Here is a 23698-nt window from a genome sequence, read left to right on the forward strand (position 1 = left end):
GACGCGCAGCAGCTGCAGCAGCTCAAGCACCTAGAGTCCTTGTGAGTCCGTCACGCCCGTCTCCGTCTCCGACTAATGCTAGGAATGGATCGGGGCCCGGGTCGCGCGGCAGGGTCCGCTCGCGGTCGGCGCTTTAGACGGGATCCTTGGACACCTGGGGGTGGGCCGGTGAGCCCCTCAGACCCCGGCGAGCCGAGAGCCGGTTTTGATCCCGGGCGGCGGGACCCTAGACTCCCAGCGGCTGGCGGGAGGGAGGAAGGCTCCTCCCCCGAGCCTCGTCCGGGACGCGAGCGGTGGCGGCGGGCGCTTCCTCCGCAGGAAGCGGCGGTTTTAGTCCTCGTGCGGCGGCAGCGGTGCTCGGTCAGTATTCGGGGACTAAACCTGGAAGTGCGACTGAGCGCCCTGGTCCTTCCCGCTCTCAGGTCAGGGGGTGCACTGTGAACTGGTTAAAATCCCCGTCCTTTTCATCTTTTGCTATTAATAAGGAAAGAGAAAGCCCAGTCCCGTAATGTTCGTGCGGTGACGAAGAGAAGTAAAGTGGGGTGAGGGCCTGGCTCCTAACTACTCGGGAGGAGCTGTCAGGTAGAAGAGAGCCTAGACTTGTTCTCTCTGGTCCTTAGGATTTTTCACCAGGGATAAGGATGAAAGCTACTAGGAGGCCAGTTCCAGCTCAAAAAGAATTAGGACCTGAGTCAGCGTGGCCTGACTTGGAAGGCAGTGTGCTTCCCAAGCTCCCAAGGGTTGGAGGAGAGTCCAGATGACCACTGAGAGAAGGGTGGGTTGTAAAGGAGATTTAAATATAAGGTGGAAAGTTGGATTAATGACCCTTTCGATTCCCTTCTGTTTTTTCCTTCTATAATCAGCTTTAGAGGTCAAACTTAGATTCTAAGTTTGATGTTCAATAAGTTATTTGACTTATTTGTTACAGGCACTTCTCACTGCCTACCTTCTCATGATTGCTGAGACAATGATGTAAGAAAAGGCCCCCAAAGGGTTAATCCTTCATTACTAACCTCTGGGAGCTTTGACACAAAATGCATGCTTTCTTGGAGCCTGGCCTCCTGTGGCTCTTAAGCTGAATGTCACTTCATTTGAACAACTGGGTATAAACAGAATTAGCCTTTTAGGTATGGTTCAAAGCTTTTTAGATATGGTATCTCCAAAGCAAATTGCTGAAATATTTTCCAGTGGAAAGCTGTGGCATGTCGCAGGTATGGCCTCTTTTAATAAGAATAATGGAGAGAGAGTGAAATTCGCTCTGTCGTGTCCAACTGTTTGCGACCCCATGGACTGTTCATGGACTTCTCCAGGCCAGAACACTGAAGTGGGTACCTTTTCCCTTCTCCAGGGGATTTTCTCAACCCAGGGTTCAAACCCAGGTCTCCTGCATTACAGGCGGATTCTTTACCATCTGAGCCACCAGGGAAGCCCATAATGGAGGGATAATAGAAATGTGTATAAATTGGGCAGGTGATACAGTCCGTCAGCAGCCATTCATTAGTAACATTAATGCTATGTCTTTAGGGTTTTCTACTTCAAAAACTAAAACATCTCTTTTATCAGGACAGTCCTGCTGCTGCTCAAAAGACAAAACTGCCACACTTTGCTGTTTGATGTCCTTTGTTCAAGGGAAAAACAATCCATAGATTGAGGAAGTGCAGTGTTTCATCCGCAGTGGAACACTCTTCCCAGTTATTTTGGACAGGAGCAAGTTTTACAGGGCGTTTCAAGAGGCGACTTGAAAATAGGGCATGATTGGCTAGGGAGTCAGGGATTTCTTTACAAAGCTTGCACGTCCTCTTATCTAGGGTAAGCTAAACTAAGCTAGGTACCCTGGGCTGAAGGATTGTGATTGGTATATACTAGGTTTCCTTGACGCGAAGCATTTCCCATTAGGGCAGGCTGACTTAGGTTTAGATTTGAACTGGCCACTCCATTTTGGGGGTCCCAAGCTATGGAGGACCTCTGTCCAGAGTTACATGGAAGTTTTTTAAGAGCAGTTTCAACCTTTATGGCTTTCTAGATTTCTTTAGGAGTACCCTGAGAGGCTCAGTTCTTCCGTCTGGTACTGAGCATTGTGGGTGTGGTGATTGTTGAGTGGTTACTTCTGCAGGGAGTAAGTTTCTAAACTGAACTTTCAGTATCACCTTAAAGTTTAGTTTCATCCTCCTGTTCTTTTCTTTGGTAGGAGGAAATAGCAAGTTGGTTAGAGTAGGAGTGAGGATATGATTCCTGAAACAAACAAGTGACATTGAAATGTTTAAAACAAAAATGCTTCCTATGTAACTCTATAATAGAAATGAGCTAACAGCCTATTAGTGGCCTTTTTTTGCCCCTAAGTCCTTTGGTTTCTCTCTCAGAAATTTATTAGCCTGGACTTATAGCAACATAGGTGTGAGGAAGATAATGTTAATTTCATTTTTCTTTTGTAATTAAAAAAAAACATTGTTTGAGGCAGTGTATTTGCATGTAAATAAATGTAAGTGAAAAAAAAAGCTCCCTCCCTCAGGTGATATCTTATGTATATGTATAATATCCCTTTTCCCATACACACAAATAGAACCATACCAAACACTCTGTCCTCTACACTACTGCTTTCTTGCTTTAACTTAAACTATTTTGGTCTAGTTTTAGGATAATCCGTATCTATTTGACTATTAGGTGATTAGCCATTTTAGAATTTATTGTTTTCCTGATGACATTTTCAGTGTATAAAATTCAGAAAATTAGTCATCTCTAAATTCACCTTCTGTGTGCAGCAACTTTGGGGCTCCCCAATTTCCAAGTTGTTGGAGTCAAGATAGCATTTTAACCAGTCATAGCACCTCGATGCCCTCTCTCAGTAAAATTCCACTAGAGAGGCATTGAAAAGACCTGAGCTGTTCAGTTATCCTACCTCTTTTTCCAACTACATTCTTTTTTAAGAAGGGGGTTATATCCATTAGGCAGTCACCTTTAAAAGCCAGACACCCACGCTCTGCATTGCATAGTCTAAAATGTGTCAGTGCTTGAAACTGAACATAATTACACCTGAAAGTAATACAGTGTTATATGTTAATTCCATTTCAAGTTTTAAAATTAGTTTGTTGTTTTTTTTTTAAAGGACAGGAGCGGTGGGTGCTGCTTTTGTAGATTTGGCACCAGAAGCCTTTTCCCCAAGTTCCAGCAAAATAATGAAAAGTGGAAATGAGTTGGGAGCATAGGCATGATTTGCGTCCTCAGAACCTGAGGGTCTGAGAGCTATATTGGTGGAAGGGAAAGTACTTTTGCACACAGTCATCTGCTTCTCTAGCAGTAGTTGAGGGCCACCGATTGCCCTACATCCTTGAGTCCAGAGGGGTCAGTAGGGGCATAAAGGGCAGTCAGAGAGCTGCGGAGCAAGTGTCAGTGTGCTCTGCGAACACCACAGGCCAGTGGAGAGGATCTTGAATCCAGAGCTGGGGCAAGGGGGAGCCTCTGGGATGGATCACCCCCACCTGCTTCCACTCTGGCAGACCCTTCCCTCTGGCTTAGCTCCCTCCCCGTTGTGCAGTCCCCATCCTTCTTAGAGCACTCACACTTGCCACCCCCATGAGCCTCACAGTGTTACGGAAGTTGGAAGTTATGGTAGGTAAATCACCCACAAGTGCAATGACAGATTGGAACCATAATTAGCTCAAGTCTCTTCTTCCCTCACATTTTCCCTGCAGTCTCTTGATTTCCCTTCCTCTAAATATAAAATCATTGTCCTTAGACACCAAGTTAGTTATTATTTGGTCAATTTAAGTGCTGCATCCCAGCAGGATGTGATACAGCATCAGTTTATTCATATTAACATAACATCTCTGACTGCTGGGCCTATTTTATTAACTGTTTTTAAAAGTTATACTGTTTTAGTTTTTACTAAAAATAACCTTTTTTATTTTGGCCTGTAGTTGCTTTTTGGTGATTGAAATGTGTTATGTTCCTATGAACAATGGTTGATGACCAGTTTTTTTTTTTTTTTTTCCTTCTAGTTATGAAAAACCTCCTCCTGGGTTTATCAAGGTCAGTGTAAAGTTTGTATTTTGGGTTTTTCTCTGAGACAGATTTGACCAGAACTCAGACTCAGTCACTTGTTATGAAAAACAGCTGCTTAAGGTTTGAAGCTCCTTTATGGTAGTCCTGTCTCTTCTCTGCAGATGGCAGTCAGTTCGTGCACTTTGGGCTTTGTCGTCCGTGCCTTTGCAGAAGTTTAATCTGCCTAAAACAGATTTTTTATGTCTGTTCTTAGAGACATTAAGAACATGTCCCTAAGACACCACTGCAGGCCCCCTGGGTGTCCTCAGCGCTCGCTCCCCTTCTGTCTGTCTCCCTTGCGACTGCATCTTCTCGAAGCTCTGCTGCCCCGTGTTCCTTCTGTGATGCTCCATTGCTGCTTTCTTGAATGTCATCAGTTCAGAGAACAGTGGAGTGTGAGGACATGTGAATCCGTCCAGTCCAGCCCCGCCTGGTGCAGAGTCCCTCCTCCAGCACCCCGGCCACAGTGTCAGCATGTTTTTCTGGGAGTGAGACTTAGAGGACTTAAGGTCAAAGTAACCTTTCCTGTTTGGTAGCTTTTAACTTTATTTTATTTTATTTTATTTTTAAATCCCATGGGCAGAGGAGCCTGGTAGGCTGCAGTCCATGGGGTCACAGAGTCAGACACAACTGAGTAGAAACATGAGGGTATATATAAATTAGATAACTGGTGGTGGTGGTTTAGTTGCTAAGTCGTGTCCGACTTTTGCAACCCTGTGGACTGTAGCCTGCCAGGCTCCTCTGTCCATGGGATTTTCCAGGCAAGAATACTGGAGTGGGTTGCCATTTTCTTCTCCAGGAGCTTTTAACTTTAAAAAAAAAATTTTTAAGAAACATTCTTCCATTATAAATGTAATATTCCTGGAAACGTGAAAAAATCATAATGTAAAAAACCAGCACCTTAATTATACAATGCAGTTATTTGGTGGTGAAAATGCATCTCACAAATACAGTATGTATGAGATTATAGAATGTGACAGTGGCCTTCAAGGTCTAATAATCTATTTTACTCTGACACATTGTTTTTATTGTTTCAGAAAACCTTGTTTAATTCTATCTTCTGCCTCATTCCACAAAGCTTCTAAGTTAGCAGAAAATTTTTTGTGATCTTAGAATCTAATTTTTGTGATCTAGAATTAGAACTTGGAGCTCACAGATCATCCCTGTGTAAACACTAGTGACTTTTCTCTAAGAACAGCTACTTTGTTTTTGTGGTAGGCTAGCTCTTCTGGAATAGTTACTTATATTTTCTTTCTCAGTTATAATTTGTCTTTCCAGCTCTTCAGAGGATAACATGATGACATAGGAATCTCCAGCCCATGAGCAAGCCAGGCAGTGCTGTGTTCTCAAGCAGGTGGGAGAGGGCTCTGGTGCTTTTTTTGCCATAGAGCTTACACACTCTTTCCTTTTTCAGGAAGATGAGACTAAGCCAGAAGACTGTATACCAGATGTCCCAGGCAATGAACATGCCAGGGAGTTTCTGGCCCATGCACCAACCAAAGGACTTTGGATGCCACTCGGGAAAGAAGTCAAAGTCATGCAGTGTGAGCATGGAAAGGTTTCAAGTAACACCCTCAATTCACGCAAGTTATAGACCACTGTTTACAAACGAGTTCACTCCTTTTAATTCATTCTCACACCATGCTGTTGAAGTCAGGGCATGATCTCTAGGCAACAGATGAGGAAGCCCCCTTGGTGTGTTAGTCAGTGTCTGGGGTAAGCGGCAGAGCAGCGCCTTGGGTCCAGGGCTTCTGGCTGCAAGGGCGGTGGTCTTCCACAGGACTGTAGCTGCTTGCAGAGTCTATGCTTCAGTAATGTTCCTGTAACAGAAAGGATATTCCATGTAGCAATGCTGTGGGGGCGAAGGATGCATTGGGGGTCACCTTGGGTGACCTTGGGTCCCCTGGGGTCTCCTGGGGTCTCACCTCAGCGTGTCCTCATTAGTGGTGTTAAGGTTTCCCCAGGTGACCTGAGAGGAGCTGTGGGCCACACAGGGTGGGTCTGGACCAGGTGGAGCTGTGTGCACACTATCCACTGCACTAGCATAAGATGGCATTTGAAGAAGGGGTACTGCTGCCTTTGAAGGTATTTGTTTGTACAAAGATCCTTCATGCACACAATTAAAATAGCAGTTCTTCTCCCTTTCCTGCATTCCTCTCACCTCAACCTCTTTTAAAAAGGTTATTTTTAAGTTTATCCCCATGTATCTTGATAACAGGATTACATTCCTGACCCTTGATTTTTCCGATTTCCTTATTATCTGCTCATTTCTAACTGTAGGAGACCAGAACTCAGCTCCTTTTTTCTTCCTCCATCCCATCTCATACACATGCCCTACCTATCTCATTTCCCCAGTAATAGTTATATCATAAATTTAACTAAATAAATTGTGTTTATTATTTTTAGAGTTGAATCATGTATTAAACTGATTATATTTCCTTTTTTAAAAATTAAGTTTAAAAATCACTCCTCTCCTTAATGGGGTAGTTAGTTGTGCTTCACTTTCCATTTTATTGTTCTTTTCACTGACATGCAAATTAAAAGTGTTTAGTCTGGACCAGAACCAGTTTTACATGAAGTTAATAAGCTTAAGCTTTAGGACCCCTTCCTTGCACCTTCGAAAGGCCTTTGGAGTCCCAAAAGTGGTCCTGTCTTGCTGTAAAATTTACCAAGTCAAGATTCTCCGTGACCCCAAAAAAGCCCTTCTTCTCCTTAATTTATGTTAGCTTAAGACTTCACAAAACTTTTATCCATCCCAGATGGAAAAATACATGTACACATAACCCTATTGGCATTGATTTCCATGATCCTAGTGTTATCTAAAGCAGAGCTTCTCAAACTTGGGGTGGGCCTGATACTCTCTATTTCCAACAAGCTCCCAGGTGATGCCAGTCTTGCTGGTCCACTGACCACACTTTGAGTAACAAGTATCACCTCTCCTTTAGTAGAGGTTTTGATCACAGATCATATGGGTCCTTCTTGATACCGCACATCAATTTATGGCATATAAAATTTCTCCTTTTGTCATAAAGACAGACATTTGTTTGAAGGGGACTGCATTTGTATTGAATGCATTTCTTCTTCCCCAGGTGGAACTAACTCAAAATAGTGGGGAGATGCAGAAGGGGCAGGTCAGAGAATCCCTAAACTTCATTCGTTTCCCAGTGGTTTCCTACTACCAACTCTCAGATTGAAATGTGAAGAAGGAAATATTTCCCTGTCGCTACATATTTTCATTAGCTACCAGCATGGAGCAAAATTGGCTAATCCTACCTATAATTCCTGTTCCTGCTTCCTGACCTTAGTTGGAGTTGCTGAATGCCTGTTTAGTTTGCTAGTTCTGCTGTAACAAAGTCCCACAGACTGCATGACTTAAACAAGAAGTTTCTTGTCTCACAGTTCTGGAGGTTCATGATCCAAGGTCAAGGTGTTCTGAGGGCTGGTGTGGAAAGGATATATTCCAGGCCTCTGTAAAAATCCTGTCTCCCAGTAAGGTCATTCTGAGGTACTAGTGGTTAGGACTTTCAGTACAGTGGGAAAGCAAAGGGGATGACACAGTTCAACCTATAGCCCAGTTGAAAAAAAAATCACACTTTGTTTTTTGCATGGAATTATTTAGTAAGTACTTGGTTCACTTCTAAAACTCTGCAATTAAAGGATACTTGAGGAAGTAGTTAGTTTCTCTCTTTTCATTAATTATATTTGCTTTTTATCTTTAATATGATCTGATGCTTTATCTTAATTAAGTAAAGATATATTATCTTAAAGAAATATATCCCTTTGTCTTTATTTTAGGTTGGCGCTGTAAACGGTATGGTCACCGAACGGGCGACAAAGAATGCCCTTTCTTTATCAAAGGCAACCAAAAGTTAGAACAGTTCAGAGTAGTAAGTAAAACCCCAGAGTGTCAATTTATATTTACTGGATATGATGAATGTCAGTGAATGAGGCAGTCACCAGTGAACTGGAGTTTCACACAAAATATGTTCCCACAGCCTTTAAGCCAAAGTATCTGGTGTTAACCGCATCTCTATTAAATCAAATTTGTGTGACAGATTAGTTATTAACAATAAAAAAATGCTTGTTAAAATGATATTTGCCCCTGGAGAAGGAAATGGCAACCCACTCCAGTATTCTTTCCTGGGAAACGCCATGGACAGAGGACCCTGTCCGGCTACAGTCCATGGTGTCACAAAGAGTCAGACACGACTGAGCGACTGAACAACAATAGCAACAACATAGAGAATAAAATCAGTATTTTATAATAAGTTGAAAAGGAGTATAATCTATAAAAATTTTGAATCATTGTCATGTACCTGAAACTAATAGAATATTGTAAGCCAACATCCTTCAATAAAGGTGAACAAAAATTGTTTTTTAATTAATAAAACAAAACGGGGCAATGACCAGACAGCTCCCCAGGTTCCGAGTTGGGTGCAGGGGCCTGAACTGATGACCCTCTTTTTGCCCCTCTAAAATTTAAAAAAAAAAAAAATGATATTTGCTATGCCTTGGGAACACTGCCTTTTCCAAAGAGGAATTTTTATCAATTCAGTGAGTCTTTTTGTACTTATGTAAATAATCATATTTCATAAATAAAATAGGATTCTAGTTTCTCAGCCTTTGTCCAAAGACTACATATTTTTGTATCATAAACTGGAAGTATGTATAAATGATATACTCTCTTTGGATGACAATAAAGTCAGTCTGTCATTTCACTTTTTTTTTTTTTTTTTTGGCTGAGCCATGTGACGTGTAGAATCTGAGTTTCCCAACAAGGGATCAAACCCGTCTCCCCCGCATTGAAAACTCAAGAGTCTTAACCACTGGGCCACCACGGAAGTCCCTTGTCACTTTTCTTAACAAAGTCACCTCCCAGGTGTTAATTCACCATTCAGTAACTATTTCGGTCAATTTAACTATGCTGTTGCTGGATATACTTGGGATTATCAGCATGTCAAACTGGGGTATATAAATATTCTACAAGGATTTTAAGATATTTAAAATATTGGGTTTTCATTTTACTAATTTACAGAAAATATTGTGAATAAATCACTCCTACCCAGAATGTCAGCTTTTACAGTACCTTTAACAGATAATTTGATGATAAATCTCAAAAACTTAAATATATTCATATTTTTAAAATTTCAAAATCTCAATTGATCTAAGGATAAAACAGAACATCAGTATACACAAATAAGAATAACTTTCAGAATTATTTATATGATTAAAAAATAGAAATCGAAGAAAAATAGGAAACAACTGTGGTGTCTAATATGCAACATAATTCACTGCAACATATAAATCATACAGCTTTTAAGAATTATGTTTGAAGAACTTCCCTGGTAATCCAGTGATTAAACCACAGTATCTGGTGTTAACTACAGTGATTAAGAATCCGCCTTACAATGCAGGGGATATGGGTTCAATCCCTGGTCGGGAAACCAAGATCCCACCCACTGCACAGCACTCAAGCCCATACCACAGCTACAGAGACCACGCACTCTGGGGCCTGTGCATAAACAGAGAGAAGCCCACACGCTGCAACGACGACTCCAAGTGCCCAACTAAGATCCAACGCAGCCAAATAAATGAACATTATTTTTTAAAAAAAGAATTACGTTTTAAAAGAATATGTAATGCCATAGGACAATATTCATGAAAACATAAGGGGAAAAGAATAGAGTTGTATTGATATACATAACATGATTCTATTTTTTGGAAATATGAATAATGACTAGAAGAAGCACACTAAAATATTAACAGTGGATATCCCTAGGTGGTAAGATATCAGATATTTTTAACTTTATGTTTTCTTTGATACGGAGAAGGCAATGGCACCCCACTCCAGTACTCTTGCTTGGAAAATCCCATGGATGGAGGAGGCTGTTAGAGGCTGCAATCCATGGGGTTGCTAAGAGTCGGACACGACTGAGCAACTTCACTTTCACTTTTCACTTTCATGCATTGGAGAAGGAAATGGCAACCCACTCCAGTGTTCTTGCCTGGAGAATCCCAGGGACGGGGGAGCCTGGTGGGCTGCCGTCTCTGGGGTCGCACAGAGTCGGACACGACTGAAGCGACTTAGCATAGCATAGCATTCCTTTGATATGTAAAAAATTTTATAATATTTTTAAAGATAGTTCACATGCCATGAAATTTTATGTGTATTCATATTTTAAGTAATTTAAGTAGTTTTAAATTATACAAATATAAGAATAAATGCATCTTATTTTAACAGAATGGAAACATTACAGAAAGGTTTTTCACAATTGATTTTTCAAGTCCAGTCTTGCCTCTCTCCTCAGAGGGAATTTGTAGTAAGTAGTTTGATGAGTATACTTCTAGATTTCTCTTTGGTCATATACAGTATGTTTTTGTGAACCTATAAATGAGTCATGTATCATTTCCAACTCACTTGTTTGCTTAATAGTATCACTTGATCATCTTTCCATATAGAACAAATAGAATTAATCTCAACATTTCTAACCTTGAGTAGTACTTAATAATGATTTTGCCATGGTTTATCTCCTTATGAAGGCTATGTAAATTATATCCTGTATTTGTGTAACTGGGAAATCTTTTTTATAGCCTCTAGGAGTTTTAAATGATGGCAACCCTTAAGAAGGATCAGAACATGGTGAATATAAAATTACCACCAAACAGGAGGAAAAAACTGTTTCCATGAAAGAGGGATTTAATTTTAACAGTCTATGAAGCCAAACCTAACCTTAACCTTCTCTAACCTTCAAGGCACATGAAGATCCCATGTATGACATCATTCGTGAGAATAAAAGACATGAAAAGGATATAAGGTGAGATTGTCCTGATGATAACAATATCCTCTTAAACTTCGAAATTAAAGCTAGAAACTTTATAAATTTAAAAATCCCAGTATTAGAGAAGTGGTTTAGTAAACTGTGAAATATTTGGAAGACTGGGGTAGTCACTGAAAAAAGCCAATGTGTAGGGAATGATCAGGCCAGCCTGTTCTCCTTGGGTTAACTTAAAGCATTGACTTGCTCGTGTCACTGAAAGTTGGTATTGGCAACTACCATTTATCTTCTCTAGTGTCTTTAAAGATCTGAGCTTTTTTTTTAATTCCTAGACAGGGTGGAAAAACAAGAGGAACTTTGTTGTTGTTGTTGTTGTTAATATTGTTTTGTTTTCAAATTGGTGGTATTGAATCATAATCGTTTGAATTTTTTTTTAGTGAAGTATAGTTGATTTGCGATATCATGTTAGTACAGCACAGCAATTCAGAAATATATCAACATATAAATATATACATACACATATATTCTTCAGATTCTCTTCCCTTACAGGTTATTACAGAATATTGAATATAATTCCTTGTGCTGAATTATAATTGTTGAGGAGGTAGATTACCTAGCATGGACTTGAGCAGTGGGAGAATGATTTAGGAAAGTATGCATCTGTTAGAAATTATGAAAGTAAGGACTATGGAAACATGCCAGAATACTTAGGACAATGGAAAGAATACAAAATGGCTTGTACACTGGTTACAGTCATGTAAAACAGGCATGGATGTAGACAAGAATGGGGGAAAGATATAAAAATAAATACTGTCTTTAATGAGGTGATTAATTTGTGATTTTTTCACCCTCATTACTGTTCTTATATTTTTATCTAAAAAAATTTTTTCAAGTTAAGTTGAATATGGTTCTTTGATCAATCTTATGTGTTTAGGATACAACAGTTAAAACAGTTACTGGAGGATTCAACGTCAGATGACGATGGGAGCAGCTCCAGTTCTTCAGAAGATAAAGAGAAACACAAGAAAAAGAAGAAGAAAGAAAAGCATAAGAAGAAGAAGAAGGAAAAGAAAAAGAAGAAAAAACGAAAGCATAAGTCTTCCAAGTCAAATGAGAGTTCGGACTCAGAATGACGAGAGCCTGGCTTGTTCAACATTCTCTTCTCACAAACCAGACACTGTGGCCAAAGATGAGAGGACCGTGGAGGAAGGCGGGGTCGGAGAGGAACCGGAGAGACACCCGGAGGGCGGGGGTGTGGGGTCCCAGGCGCGGGTTCTCACCTGCCTTCCAGGGAGGATGCGAGTTGTGCGTTGCCAGGTGCTAGCTCTGGACACGCCTGACTTCAGGCTGGAGAGCTTTTCCCCTTGTGCTCCTCCCTGCTGATCCCTGTGGGTCCCAACTCCTTAGAAATGCCTCGGGCAGGGCGGCCAGATGAAGGGAGTCTCTGAGGAGCTCCTCCCCGGTGCTGCCGTAGGTTCAACCTCCAGGGTGGAGCTACTTGTGTAGAGCTCAGGCCTGATTTCCCTCTGCTGCTGAGGATAATAAAAGCTCACTATTTATTTTTCAAATGCATTTACTTTTTTCTTAATGCATGCACATGCTCCAAATTTAAAAGGTACCTAAGGTTTAATTATGAAACTTCTATTTCCTTCCTCCCCCAGCTTCCCAGTTCCCTTTCCCAGTGGCTACCAGTTTTACCAGTTTCTTGTGACATCTTCCAGGAATACTGTCTACATCACAAGCAAGCATAGGGCTTTATTTTTAAGTATAAATACTATACACATTCATCTCCATGTTATGTTTTAACAGTATAATGTTGATTTTAATCGCAAATATATCCTGCACTGCAGCATCATACATACAGTGTCTTCATACGGCACATACCACAAGCTCTAAATGGCCACACAATTCCTTGAAGGTACTACAATCATGTAACCATTCCTCTATTGCAATTCAGTTGTTTCCTGTTTGTCATTCTTCAATATCGTGATTTATAATATATATTTGATCACTCACATGACCAGAATATATTTCTCAGATATATTTGGTCATTGTCCAGTTTCTGGACACAACTCCGCAAACCCTTGGAATATCATGTGTGATAAGAGCAATGGGAACATCTTTTGTTGTGTTTGGTCTCTTGTCCTCCACTCATGACAGAGCCAGAAAAGTGAAATGAGTGTCTTGTTTATTCATAACTAACTCCTTTCCACAACATCTGGGTTTATGTTCATGAGATGACTTTTGGAAGGCACCTAAGGATGTGGGGAGAGGCTGGTTGCCAGGAAAACCAAACTAAACAGAACTGGAACTTGCAGTCCCACACCCTCCCGTGGGGAAAGATTAGAGGGACTGGAGGTTGAGTCAGTCACCAATGGCCAGTGATTTAATCAATCATGCCTATGTGATGGAGCCTCCATAGAAGCCCAAGGAGGGACTCAGAGAACTTCTGGGTTGGTGAACACAGAGGTGCTGGGAGAATGCCACGCAAGCAGAAGGTATGGAGGCTCTGTGCCGCTTCCCATCCCATCTATTTTGCCCTGTGCATCTCTTCCATCAGGCCGCTCCTGAATTACAGCCTTTTATAATAAATCAGAAATGTAGCAAATTAATTGAATCCAAAGCAGCGAGTAGAAGGCAGAAGCACAGGCAAAAACCTGACTTTTGAGTAGAACCTGAAGTGGAGGAGGCGTGTGGCATAGTCCTACACAGCTGAGCTCTTGCCATGTGAAATCGTGCATTTCCAGGCATACAGTGTCAGAAATGAGTTAAACTGTAAGACACTGCTGGAGTCAGGATCTGCAAACTGAGCTTACTGTACCCTTCCTACCCAATCCTTCATTACTCCCACCAGTGCATTCCTATCTCCTGGATTCCTATCTCAAACTACCTCTGTAGTTCAGTTGTGTTCTGATGGGCTTGGAATGCTAGTGGAGACAGGGACCACAGGGCAAAATGGGTTATCTTAAGTTAAAACTAAGTTATCCATTAAATACGGATAATGCCAGTCTCCATACAACTGTGCTGTGCTCAGCCACTCAGCTGTGTCTGACTCTTTGCAACTCCATGGGTTGTAGCCAGCTAGGCCCCTCTGTCCATGGGGATTCTCCAGGCAAGAATACTACCTAATAAGAATATTGAGTACAGCAATAGTCAATACCATTCAGAAAGGTAGAGTATGGCCAGGAGAGTGATAGCTACTGTATTTGTCTTGTTGTGAAAGTGCGCTGATGACACATGAGAATCACATTATGCAACCATGGGTTGGGGATACAGGCCAGAACTCTTCTTGATGTTACTTAAGCAGGTGTGAAGCAGAAGTTAATCAGGCCATCACAGACCTTCTAATAAAAAACCAGCTTTGCAAACACGACCCTTTATTTGTCTCATTGCCCTCACTGCTATCACTTTTTACATGCTCATTACACCAGCTAGCAGTTCTGGGTTAGTATAAGGGAGTTCCGTTCAGTTCAGTCACTCAGTCGTGTCAACTCTTTGCAACCCCTTGAACCGCAGCACGCCAGACTTCCCTGTCCATCACCAACTTCCGGAGTTTACCCAAACTCATGTCCACTGAGTCAGTGATGCCATCCAGCCATCTCATCCCGTCGTCCCGTTTTCCTCCTGCCCCCAATCCCTCCCAGCATCAGGGTCTTTTCAAATGAGTCAGCTCTTCACATCAAGTGGCCAAAGTATTGGAGTTTCAGCTTCAGCATCAGCCCTTCCAATGAACACCCAGGACTGATCTCTAGGATGGACTGGTTGGATCTCCTTGCAGTCCAAGGGACTCTCAAGAGTCTTCTCCAACACCGCAGTTCAAAAGCATCAATTCTTCGGTGCTCAGTTTTCTTTACAGTCCAACTCTCACATCCATACATGACCACTGGAAAAACCATAGTCTTGAATAGACGGACCTTTGTTGACAAAGTAATGTCTCTGCTTTTTAATATGCTGTCTAGGTTGGTCATAACTTTCCTTCCAAGGAGTAAGCGTCTTAATTTCATGGCTGCAATCACCATCTGCATTGATTTTGGAGCCCCAAAAAATAAAGTCAGCCACTGTTTCCCCATCTATTTGCCATGAAATGATGGGACCGGATGCCATGATCTTAATTTTCTGAATGTTGAGCTTTAAGCCAACATTTTCACTGTCTTTCACTTTCATCAAGAGGCTCCTTAGTTTGTCACTTTCTGCCACAAGGGTGGTGTCATCTGCATATCTGAGGTTATTGAAGTTATAAACACAGCAAAGATATGTTCAAACAGCTTAGCTCACAGGGAACATTGGCCAGTCCATCCATGTATCCCTACCGTGACCACAAACATTCCTGGTGGCACTCCCACTGCCTGCCATACCTGGAACACCATGAATTCTGCCATGCCACCTTCCTTCAAAAAAACCCAGGCACACAAACCTTTTGAGTACCTAGTCATATTTAACCTACACCATTTATTGGGAGATTGCATTCACTTCTTGACTATCTAGCCCCTAGGGTCTGAGTATAAAGCAGTCTTACATGAAGCTTCCTTTGTTTCAGGAGACACTAGATGCAAGTAAAGAATGCATGACCACCTACCCTCCACACATATATCAGTGTCCTATCGGACCCTATATGCCTGGCCTGCATTATATAGACAATGAGTCAGCATCCTCTCTATTCCCAGGATAGAGCCTCTTTGCTCCTGCTGCTGCTAAGTCGCGTCAGTCGTGTCCGACTCTGTGACCCTATAGACGGCAGCCCACCAGGCTCCCCCGTCCCTGGGATTCTCCAGGCAAGAACACTGGAGTGGGTTGCCATTTCCTTCTCCAATGCATGAAAGTGAAAAGTGAAAGTGAAGTTGCTCAGTCATGTCCGACCCTTAGCGACCTCATGGACCGCAGCCCACCAGGCTCCTCTGTCCATGGGATTTTCCAGGCAAGAGTACTGGAGTGGGGTGCCATTGCCTTCTCCCAGAGCCTCTTTATGGAATGCTTAAGTCTTTTTTATTCTGTCCTCAACTCCACCATCCTTTTCTCTTTATCCCAAGGTCCCTGGTGAGGAAAAGACAAAGCTATTCATGGGTGACCCAGTTCTACTAGTGTTGTCATGAGTGATGTGGCCATTTTGAGAGAAGAAAATGCTTAAGAATCACACTTTTGAAATCCAACGTATTTGCTATTTTACAACTTTTAATTCACAACTTTACAATGTCACATTTTCTTGTTTGCTGGTATAACTTTAGTAGTTCAAGAAAGAGATCTCATGTTCTAATCCATCATGATAATGCAATATTTCACTTTTTCTTGTAGCTGGAACTCAGCAATTTGTTTCCTAAGAAGTAACAATGGAATAATACAGTTCTTTAAGTCAGGTAACTGATGTGATATACAGAATCATTACCAATATCTTTAGTTTCCATTTTTAGGGGAAAGCCAAGGGTGTTAACATTTTGCCTAAGCTTAGTTACCATTCTTCCCTTTATTACCTCTGCAGGGCAGAAATGACCTTTAAAAGGTCATCAATCCACTGGACCAAGACTAGGGGTTTAGGTGAGGAAGGCTTACCCTGTGCCAAGACTCATTGTGAAGAGAAGCCTGTCAAGCTGCTGGCCCCTGAAGGGAGATGCTAAGCTTCCTTTTACCTAGCTCTAAATTAGAACACTAATGGTGAAGCCACCAGGAAACTTACAGAATTCCATATAATCCACAATATGCTGTTCGTAACAGCAGCAGGAATTAAACGTGAAGACTAGGATAAAAACAACATTCCACAGGGCTCAAGGATGTATTGTACAACATGAGGATGCCAATATTTTGTAATAACTGTAAATGGAAAGTAATCTTTAAAACTGTATAAAAATAAAGTACAAATTAAATAATCATAACGTTCCACACAATTGAAAAACTTTGGCTCCAAACTTCTTGTAAGCTAGGGTCTTACAAGGTATGTCTGTTACCCAGTTAGAACACTGCTATGTTGATGCTTGGGCCTATGCTCCAAAGTATTAGCTTTGGAGGATAGACCCAAGCATCAAGTAGGAAAACTCAAAGTCCAAAAAACAAATCGTAAGACAAACTAGACACAGGATAAATACCAACCTCTAGAGCTGCTGGGTACTTCCTAAATTCTACGGCATCTGCCTCAAATCTCTGGTACTTTGTAAGGGACCTTGGTTTTAGCTCTCTCACAGTTACCTGAGGGAAGAAGTGATTCATACTTTAAATAATCCAAGAGGCTTCAAAACCAAAAGAAAAAAACAATTCAAAAACACATCGTTCAAGAAAGTGACCTATTTTTCAAGATAAAATTCTATGCCGTTCTGTTGTTCGTGGTGGTAGAAATGATCACTTGGCAAAAATAGACAGTCCAGAAGAGAGCCTTCATTAGGAAAATAAAAATCTTGACTGTGTAACCTGGGGTAAACTGAGGTTCCCATTAACTTTTTCACAGGAGGACTCAGTGAGACCTTCTTTCAGATATGGCCAAAGGAGAAAGTGCTGAAAACTACTAAACTATAGTATTGAGTCACTGCTGCTGCTGCTGCTAAGTCACTTCAGTTGTGTCCGACTCTGTGCAACCCCATAGACGGCAGCCCACCAGGCTCCTCCGTCCCTGGGATTCTCCAGGCAAGAACACTGGAGTGGATTGCCATTTCCTTCTCCAATGCATGAAGTGAAAAGTGAAAGTGAAGTCGCTCAGTTATGTCCGACTCTTAGCGACCCCATGGACTGCAGGCTACCAGGCTCCTCCGTCCATGGGATTTTCCAGGCAAGAGTACTGGAGTGGGGTGCCATTGCCTTCTCCAGTATTGAGTCACAGTGAGGAGTAAATTTATAACCAATGCTATTTCCCAAGACAGAAAAAGATTCATACACACTCTGATGGGCAATGACATGACGTGGGAATACAAAGGCAAATAAGACTGGGAAGACCAATGGTACCATAGTTGGTGTTTTAATGTAACTATAATTTCAGTGTTACACATCATAAACAGGAGCTCACATTCTGGAGTTCACAAGATGCTGTCAGATGCGCATGAGGGGTCCCTAAGCACACTGGCCCAGGTCATTTCCTGCCACTTTATAAGCAAGGACTAACATCAAAGCCAGAAAACCCTGCACATGTTGTAAAGGAACCCTGTTTTCAAAAAATTTCCTCCAAATTATTGAGCATGAATCAAGTCAAGACAATAGCCAAGAATTTAAAACCCAACAATATACCCTGATTTTTATGTGGAAGTGGTAGGCTTAAATATTTCTTCAATCTAAAGGTTTGGGATTAAGCCTGGGATTTATTTAAACTTCCCTGGGGCCCTTATGCATCCCATTCTTCACTCACCTGCTTTGCGTCATTCTTTGCACGCCAGATGTAATCATCTCCCAAAGTGGTCCTTAGGGTGCTCCCCCTGTCCCTACTCCTGTCAGCTGTGCCCCTGCCAGTCCTAGGATGGTTCATACTCAAGCTTCAACCAGGTGTGGATGGGCTGCTGGTCCAGTTCCTCAATCTCACCTTTTTACACTCCTTCCACCCACAACACACACAGCAAAGCAAAACAACTTCTCTTCCCAAGATAACTTTTCCATGGATTACCATTTTCCCCCCTACGTACTCATGTTCAAACTCCAACCTTTTAAAATTCAACTGTTAGTCCTCTCACCCTTCTCTAATTACTCCCGTGTGAGTTAGGACCCTCACCACTTTGATTTTTTGAATTACAATACTTTTTATTGAGTAAAACTGATTTTATACAAGGCTTTCATCCATATAGGTACTCTCCACTCTAATTCCTACTATAAAATACTACTGGTTGAAGACAAAGATTTGTCTCATTTCTCTACTCAATCCGAATTAGCCACTTATTGCCTACAGGATAAAAATTTGTAAGTGAAGAGAAACACTCGTACTTTACCACATTCCCAGCCTCTTTCCCAATTCCTCACAATTCTCCATTCTGGCACGAAGGTCTCAAGCAGAATCCTGCCCTGACTGCCTGTTTGACTGCCACCCTGCTGTCTCCATTTCCACTCCAAACTTTGTCCTCTTTTGTCTCCAAACCACAGAACCTCAATTGGTGTGAAATCCTCTGCGTCCACGTGGACTGCCTGTTCTCAGCCATCCATCTAGACCGTGTCCTGACTGTCTCAGCCCACCACCACCCAGCTCTCTATCATCTTCTACCAGAGCACTTTGTTTCACATTACACTGATATTTCCTAGAGTGCAGGAACTCTAACTTGGGATTCTCTTTCAACATGAATATGGGCACCTATACCTGAAGCAAAAACATATTTTCAAAACAGAGAAATACTGATTTATGGCTGCCTTTGTATCCTGGACCCAGTAGGGAACCAGCACAAACAACCAGTGTATGAGTCCACTAGTCACTTACATTCCAGTGGTCTGTGAGAGGCTCTCCTGGACTGCAGTCCCTCCTTATTGGCCATGGTGGGTCTGCTGCGAAGCCTAACACCAGTGCTTTCACAGCCATCCTGTCGTTTCCAATAAACCGCAGGGACACACTCACATTCACCATAAGCTTGTAATAACTTGCACTTATTTCTGGTGGGCCATACCATAAGTTGGGGAGGGAGAGAGCTCTCGGGTGGCATCCTGATTATCCTTCCAGCTTCATGATAAGACCTTCCTTTGGAAGATGTCACAGGACTCTGTGGACTCACTTCTTCAAGGAGGCATCCTACCTCATCCATGTCACCCTCCTCTTCCAACTCAGAGTCTTCTGAATCCTCAGGAAGCACAATTGTCAAGACGGCACTTTTCTTCAACAGATAGGCTGTCTTAACATTTGAGAAACTTCTCAGCTCTTTCAGCTTCCTGCCTTTCACGGTCTTTTTAATCTTTGCACATGTTTTCAAGTTCTCATTATACACCTCCCCAGTCTCATCGTTCATGATCATTTCCTCTTTATCTGCACTTAATTTCCTATTGGTGATTGGTTGTTCCCAAGATCCCCTGGTTTTGCTGTCTGATACTGTCTCTTCACCCCTGGGGGGCATTTGCTGGGGGGATTTCTCTACCTGAGCTTCAGAGTAACCCATGTCGCACTGGATGCCCTCATCCACTTTGTTGACCTGGGCCAACCAGGTAGGGGAGGGAACTTCCCCCTCACAGCCATTGTTCTCCACCTCATCAACTTCATCCTGGTTTTGGCTCCCCACTGACATCTGCTCTGCTCCCTTCCTACCACTTCCTGGTGAAGACTCAGGGGAATTCCCAGGCTGTACCTCAGTCCACCAAGTCAAGTCGCACTGGATGCCCTCATCTTCTTTGCTGACCTGAGCCAAGGAGGGAGGGGACGGGATAGCCATCACAGGGTAGCTGTTGCTCTCTACCTCTTCACCCACAGTCTCAGGGGAGCCATGGCTCCTGCTACTGTTCTCTGGCATACTTTCCCCTGCAGTAAAGGGCTTCTGAGATGATTCTGAACATAGGCTCAGGTCTTTAACTGCTTCCATGCTGGTGCAGAGTGCCCGTTCCTGATGAAGCTTGTTCATATCTCCAGCAGACTGGTACAATTTTGAGTTCCGGGTATTCTGGATATCATCTCTGCCATTCGGAGGTGGCGGGTTTTGGGAAAGAGCTGAATATCTCTTTTTTTCATCCAAGTTCATGCGGTCTCTACCCTCATAAGAGTTATAAAGCATTCCTCCACTCTCACAGAAACTTTGTGAAATCCCATTTTGCAGCACCTCCTTCTGTGGCATATCTTTACCATAAACCACATCGTACGATGGCATCATTTCGTTTGATGTACTCGCAGGAATACTAGTCACCTTTCCTACCTCAGGGCTGTCGCCTTCTGAGTGCATGTCTTGTTTTTCATTTAAGTTTTCAGCCTGTTGAGGTTCAGCTTCTGTTTGCGTGTCCTTTGTTTTCATTTTTTCCCAATAGCCACCATACTGTCGGAACTGTGCCGTGTTATAAAACATAGGGACTATGGATCTTCGGTTAACAGTAGTGGGCAATGGGGATTGAGGGACGAGGAAGGCAGGATACTCACTGAGCACCACTGGAAAATACAGACTTCCATTTGTGAAACCTAGAAAGAGAAGGGGATAGTTAGCCATCCTGTCTCCTGCCGCCAGTCACAACATTCAGCCAGTACACACTGCACAGCCCCAGCTGCTCACACCCACCAGGGGCCTCCCGCCTAGTCTTCTGCTACCAAAGCAAAGGACATAAAGTCCTCCCCTAGTTTTTACAGGAGTAACTCCTAACAACTTTCTTAACCCATTTCCCACACTTCTCACAAGTATGTAATCCGTTTTGCTTCCAGAATAATCTGTGATCCTCACTCTAGTTACAGTATTTGAATGGCTCATCATGGCTTATCAGGTATGAGGGATAGTGACCACTTTCCCTAGGATGGCATAAAACACTTCGTTATCTAGTTTCTCACTATATCATCTCATTGAGTCCTTCAAGATACAGGGGCTCTAGCCATAGGTGCATTCCTTCGCCAAGACAGCTTTGAAAACTTCTCTCTTCCTTTTCTGAAACACCTTTCTTCCCCTAATCATTTTAAAATGTTTTCAGCAACTGCTGGAACTTGAGGCATTTTGCCAAGAGAAATCAGTTGGACAGAGAAAGGCAAATACTATTCCATCACTTTTATGTAAAATCTTAAAAAAAAAATGGTATTAGATACAGTGGTTGCCATGTGGTTGCTGAATGATGGGGAGATGGAGAGATGCTGGCCAGTGGCAAAAAGAAACCTCTAATTCAGCTTATTATACACAAGACAAAATGGAGAAGGGAAACATTTACTCAAAATTAGCCTATTTATAAGAACATAAATTAGCTATTTTAATTCTACAGCACTGCATGTCCAATTAATATTTAAAAGACGATAGACTACATGATTACGGATATTCCATAGGCTTGGGAGCCACTCAATCCTACCCAAGTGAAAAAGGTGAACAAGAATTGAGAATCCTCAGGTCATTCACAGCAATGTTTGGTTACTGGGAAAAGTGCTACCACCAACACTGGAAAGCCATGTGAATACAATCACAACTTACAGGAGCACAGACCCAGAAGATCAAAACTCGATGGCAACTCACAGTGGGGTAGGAAAACCTAAACTGCTATTTACAGACTGCAAGATTAGGATGGAGACGGCTGAGTTCAAATCCTCAGAGAAAACTCATCCATAAGGGAACCATCCCACACACTTTTTTAAGTTTTCCATGCAGTTGCTCAACCAGTTTCTCACAGTAAATTTAAGAGAAAAATCTCCTGAGCTTCCCGCAGGGAAAGAGGAAAAGGAATCACACATACTAGAAGCACTGTTCTTAACAAGGTTCATTCTCAGAAGACACTAAAGAGAGCTTAACTGATGGGCAGGAATGGAAATACTTTTCTCCAGTCCACTCTAGCCACCCTTCCCAACCCAATGGGAGGGGGAGGGGGAAGCATGTATACTTTGTTGTCCAAAGGCAAAATCACACTAAGACTAAGAACTAATCATACTCCTTTCACAAACAGAACTGTGATCCCTTCTCTACCTCTACAAGGTAACACTCCATTACTAAGTGCCTATTCAGATCAGTTCGTTTTATCCAGTACAAAATGGTTGACAAAAAAAAAAATTACAAAGCGTAATAAAAAGTAAAAACTACTGTCTACAAAAAAAAAAAAAAAAAACTCAGTTTAAATACAAAAACAGGGATTAAATGCAAACAGAAGGAGAAAAACATACCATGCTCATTAGCTAATGCTAATAATCAAAAGAAAGTGGGAGAAGCTCTATTTCAGACAGATTTCAGAGAAAGGAAAGTAATCAGGGACATAAAGTGGGGCATCACAAGAAAAAGTCACTTCTTCACTGAGACATAACAATCCCTAATGTGTATGCCCTTAACAGCGGGTGAAGCTACATGAAGCAAAAGTCATAGAACTGCAAGGAAAAATAGATGAATCCATTGTCGGAAACTTTAACATGTCTACAGCAGACATGGATAGATGCAGTCAATATTAAAAAATCAATAAGAACGAATGAACTCCACAGCACCAACCAAATGTACATAACTAACCTCTACAGACCCCCTCAACCAACAGAATATTTTTCTCACACTCATATAGAACATTCACAAAGATAGACCACGTTGTGCCATAAAACACACTTACAAATTAAAAGGTATACTAATTATAAAATGTCTGCTTAGACCATAACTGAATGAATGTAGAAAACAAAAAGATAAATTCCTAATATCAGAAATGAAAGAGGGTACATTACTACAGATCCCACGGGCATAAAAATATAAATGATTAATATGAATCCTATTTCCACAATATGTATTACATAGATAAAAAAGGACAAATTCCTTGAGACAATTTCCCAAAACTCAAGTAGAAACTGACAATCTGAATGGACCTCCATCTATTAGGTCCAAGATGTCTACCTTCCAAATGTTTTCAAATCTTGCTTGTCACCTTCCTCCAACATACTTTTCTGATGTCCCCATTATAGCATTTAGAATCTTTAGACTCTGTAGAAAAATTACAAGGACTAGAAGCTCTAAGGTACCTCGTCCAACAAGACTGGTCTCACAACATGAGACTTTGGTTGGATTACGTTGTGAGCCTGGGCCAGTCACTGACTGGGAGCCTCAGTTCCCTCATTTGGGAAACAAGGACAGCAACAACTTGGTCAAATGAATCAAGAATCCATTTCTAGTATTTGGGCTTTCCTGGTGGCTCAGATGGTAAAGAATCCGCCTGCAATGCGGGAGACCTAGGTTCGAACCCTGGGTTGGGAAGATGCCCTGGAGGAGGGCATGGCAACCTATTTCAATATTCTTGCTTGGAGAATTCTCATGGACACAGGAGCCTGGTGGGCTACAGCACATGGAGTCACAAAGAATTGGACACGACTGAGTGACTAA

General features: G+C 42.0%; 1 protein-coding gene across 1 annotated transcript in view; it reads left to right on the forward strand.

Moving 5' to 3' along the window:
• LOC104980593 overlaps positions 1 to 12377 on the forward strand; it is a 17072-nt gene extending 4695 nt beyond the window's left edge. Inside the window, exons 5-10 of the mRNA XM_010829365.1 lie at positions 1 to 41; positions 3996 to 4026; positions 5453 to 5582; positions 7834 to 7925; positions 10792 to 10853; positions 11749 to 12377. Coding sequence (XP_010827667.1) covers positions 1 to 41; positions 3996 to 4026; positions 5453 to 5582; positions 7834 to 7925; positions 10792 to 10853; positions 11749 to 11947 — 555 coding nt within the window. The 3' untranslated portion in view covers positions 11948 to 12377. The remainder of the gene's footprint in view (positions 42 to 3995; positions 4027 to 5452; positions 5583 to 7833; positions 7926 to 10791; positions 10854 to 11748) is intronic.
• The last annotated feature ends 11321 nt before the right edge of the window (positions 12378 to 23698 follow it).

Source organism: Bison bison, unplaced genomic scaffold, assembly GCF_000754665.1.
Source record: "Bison bison bison isolate TAMUID 2011002044 unplaced genomic scaffold, Bison_UMD1.0 scf7180017858770, whole genome shotgun sequence".
Lineage (NCBI taxonomy): Eukaryota > Metazoa > Chordata > Mammalia > Artiodactyla > Bovidae > Bison > Bison bison.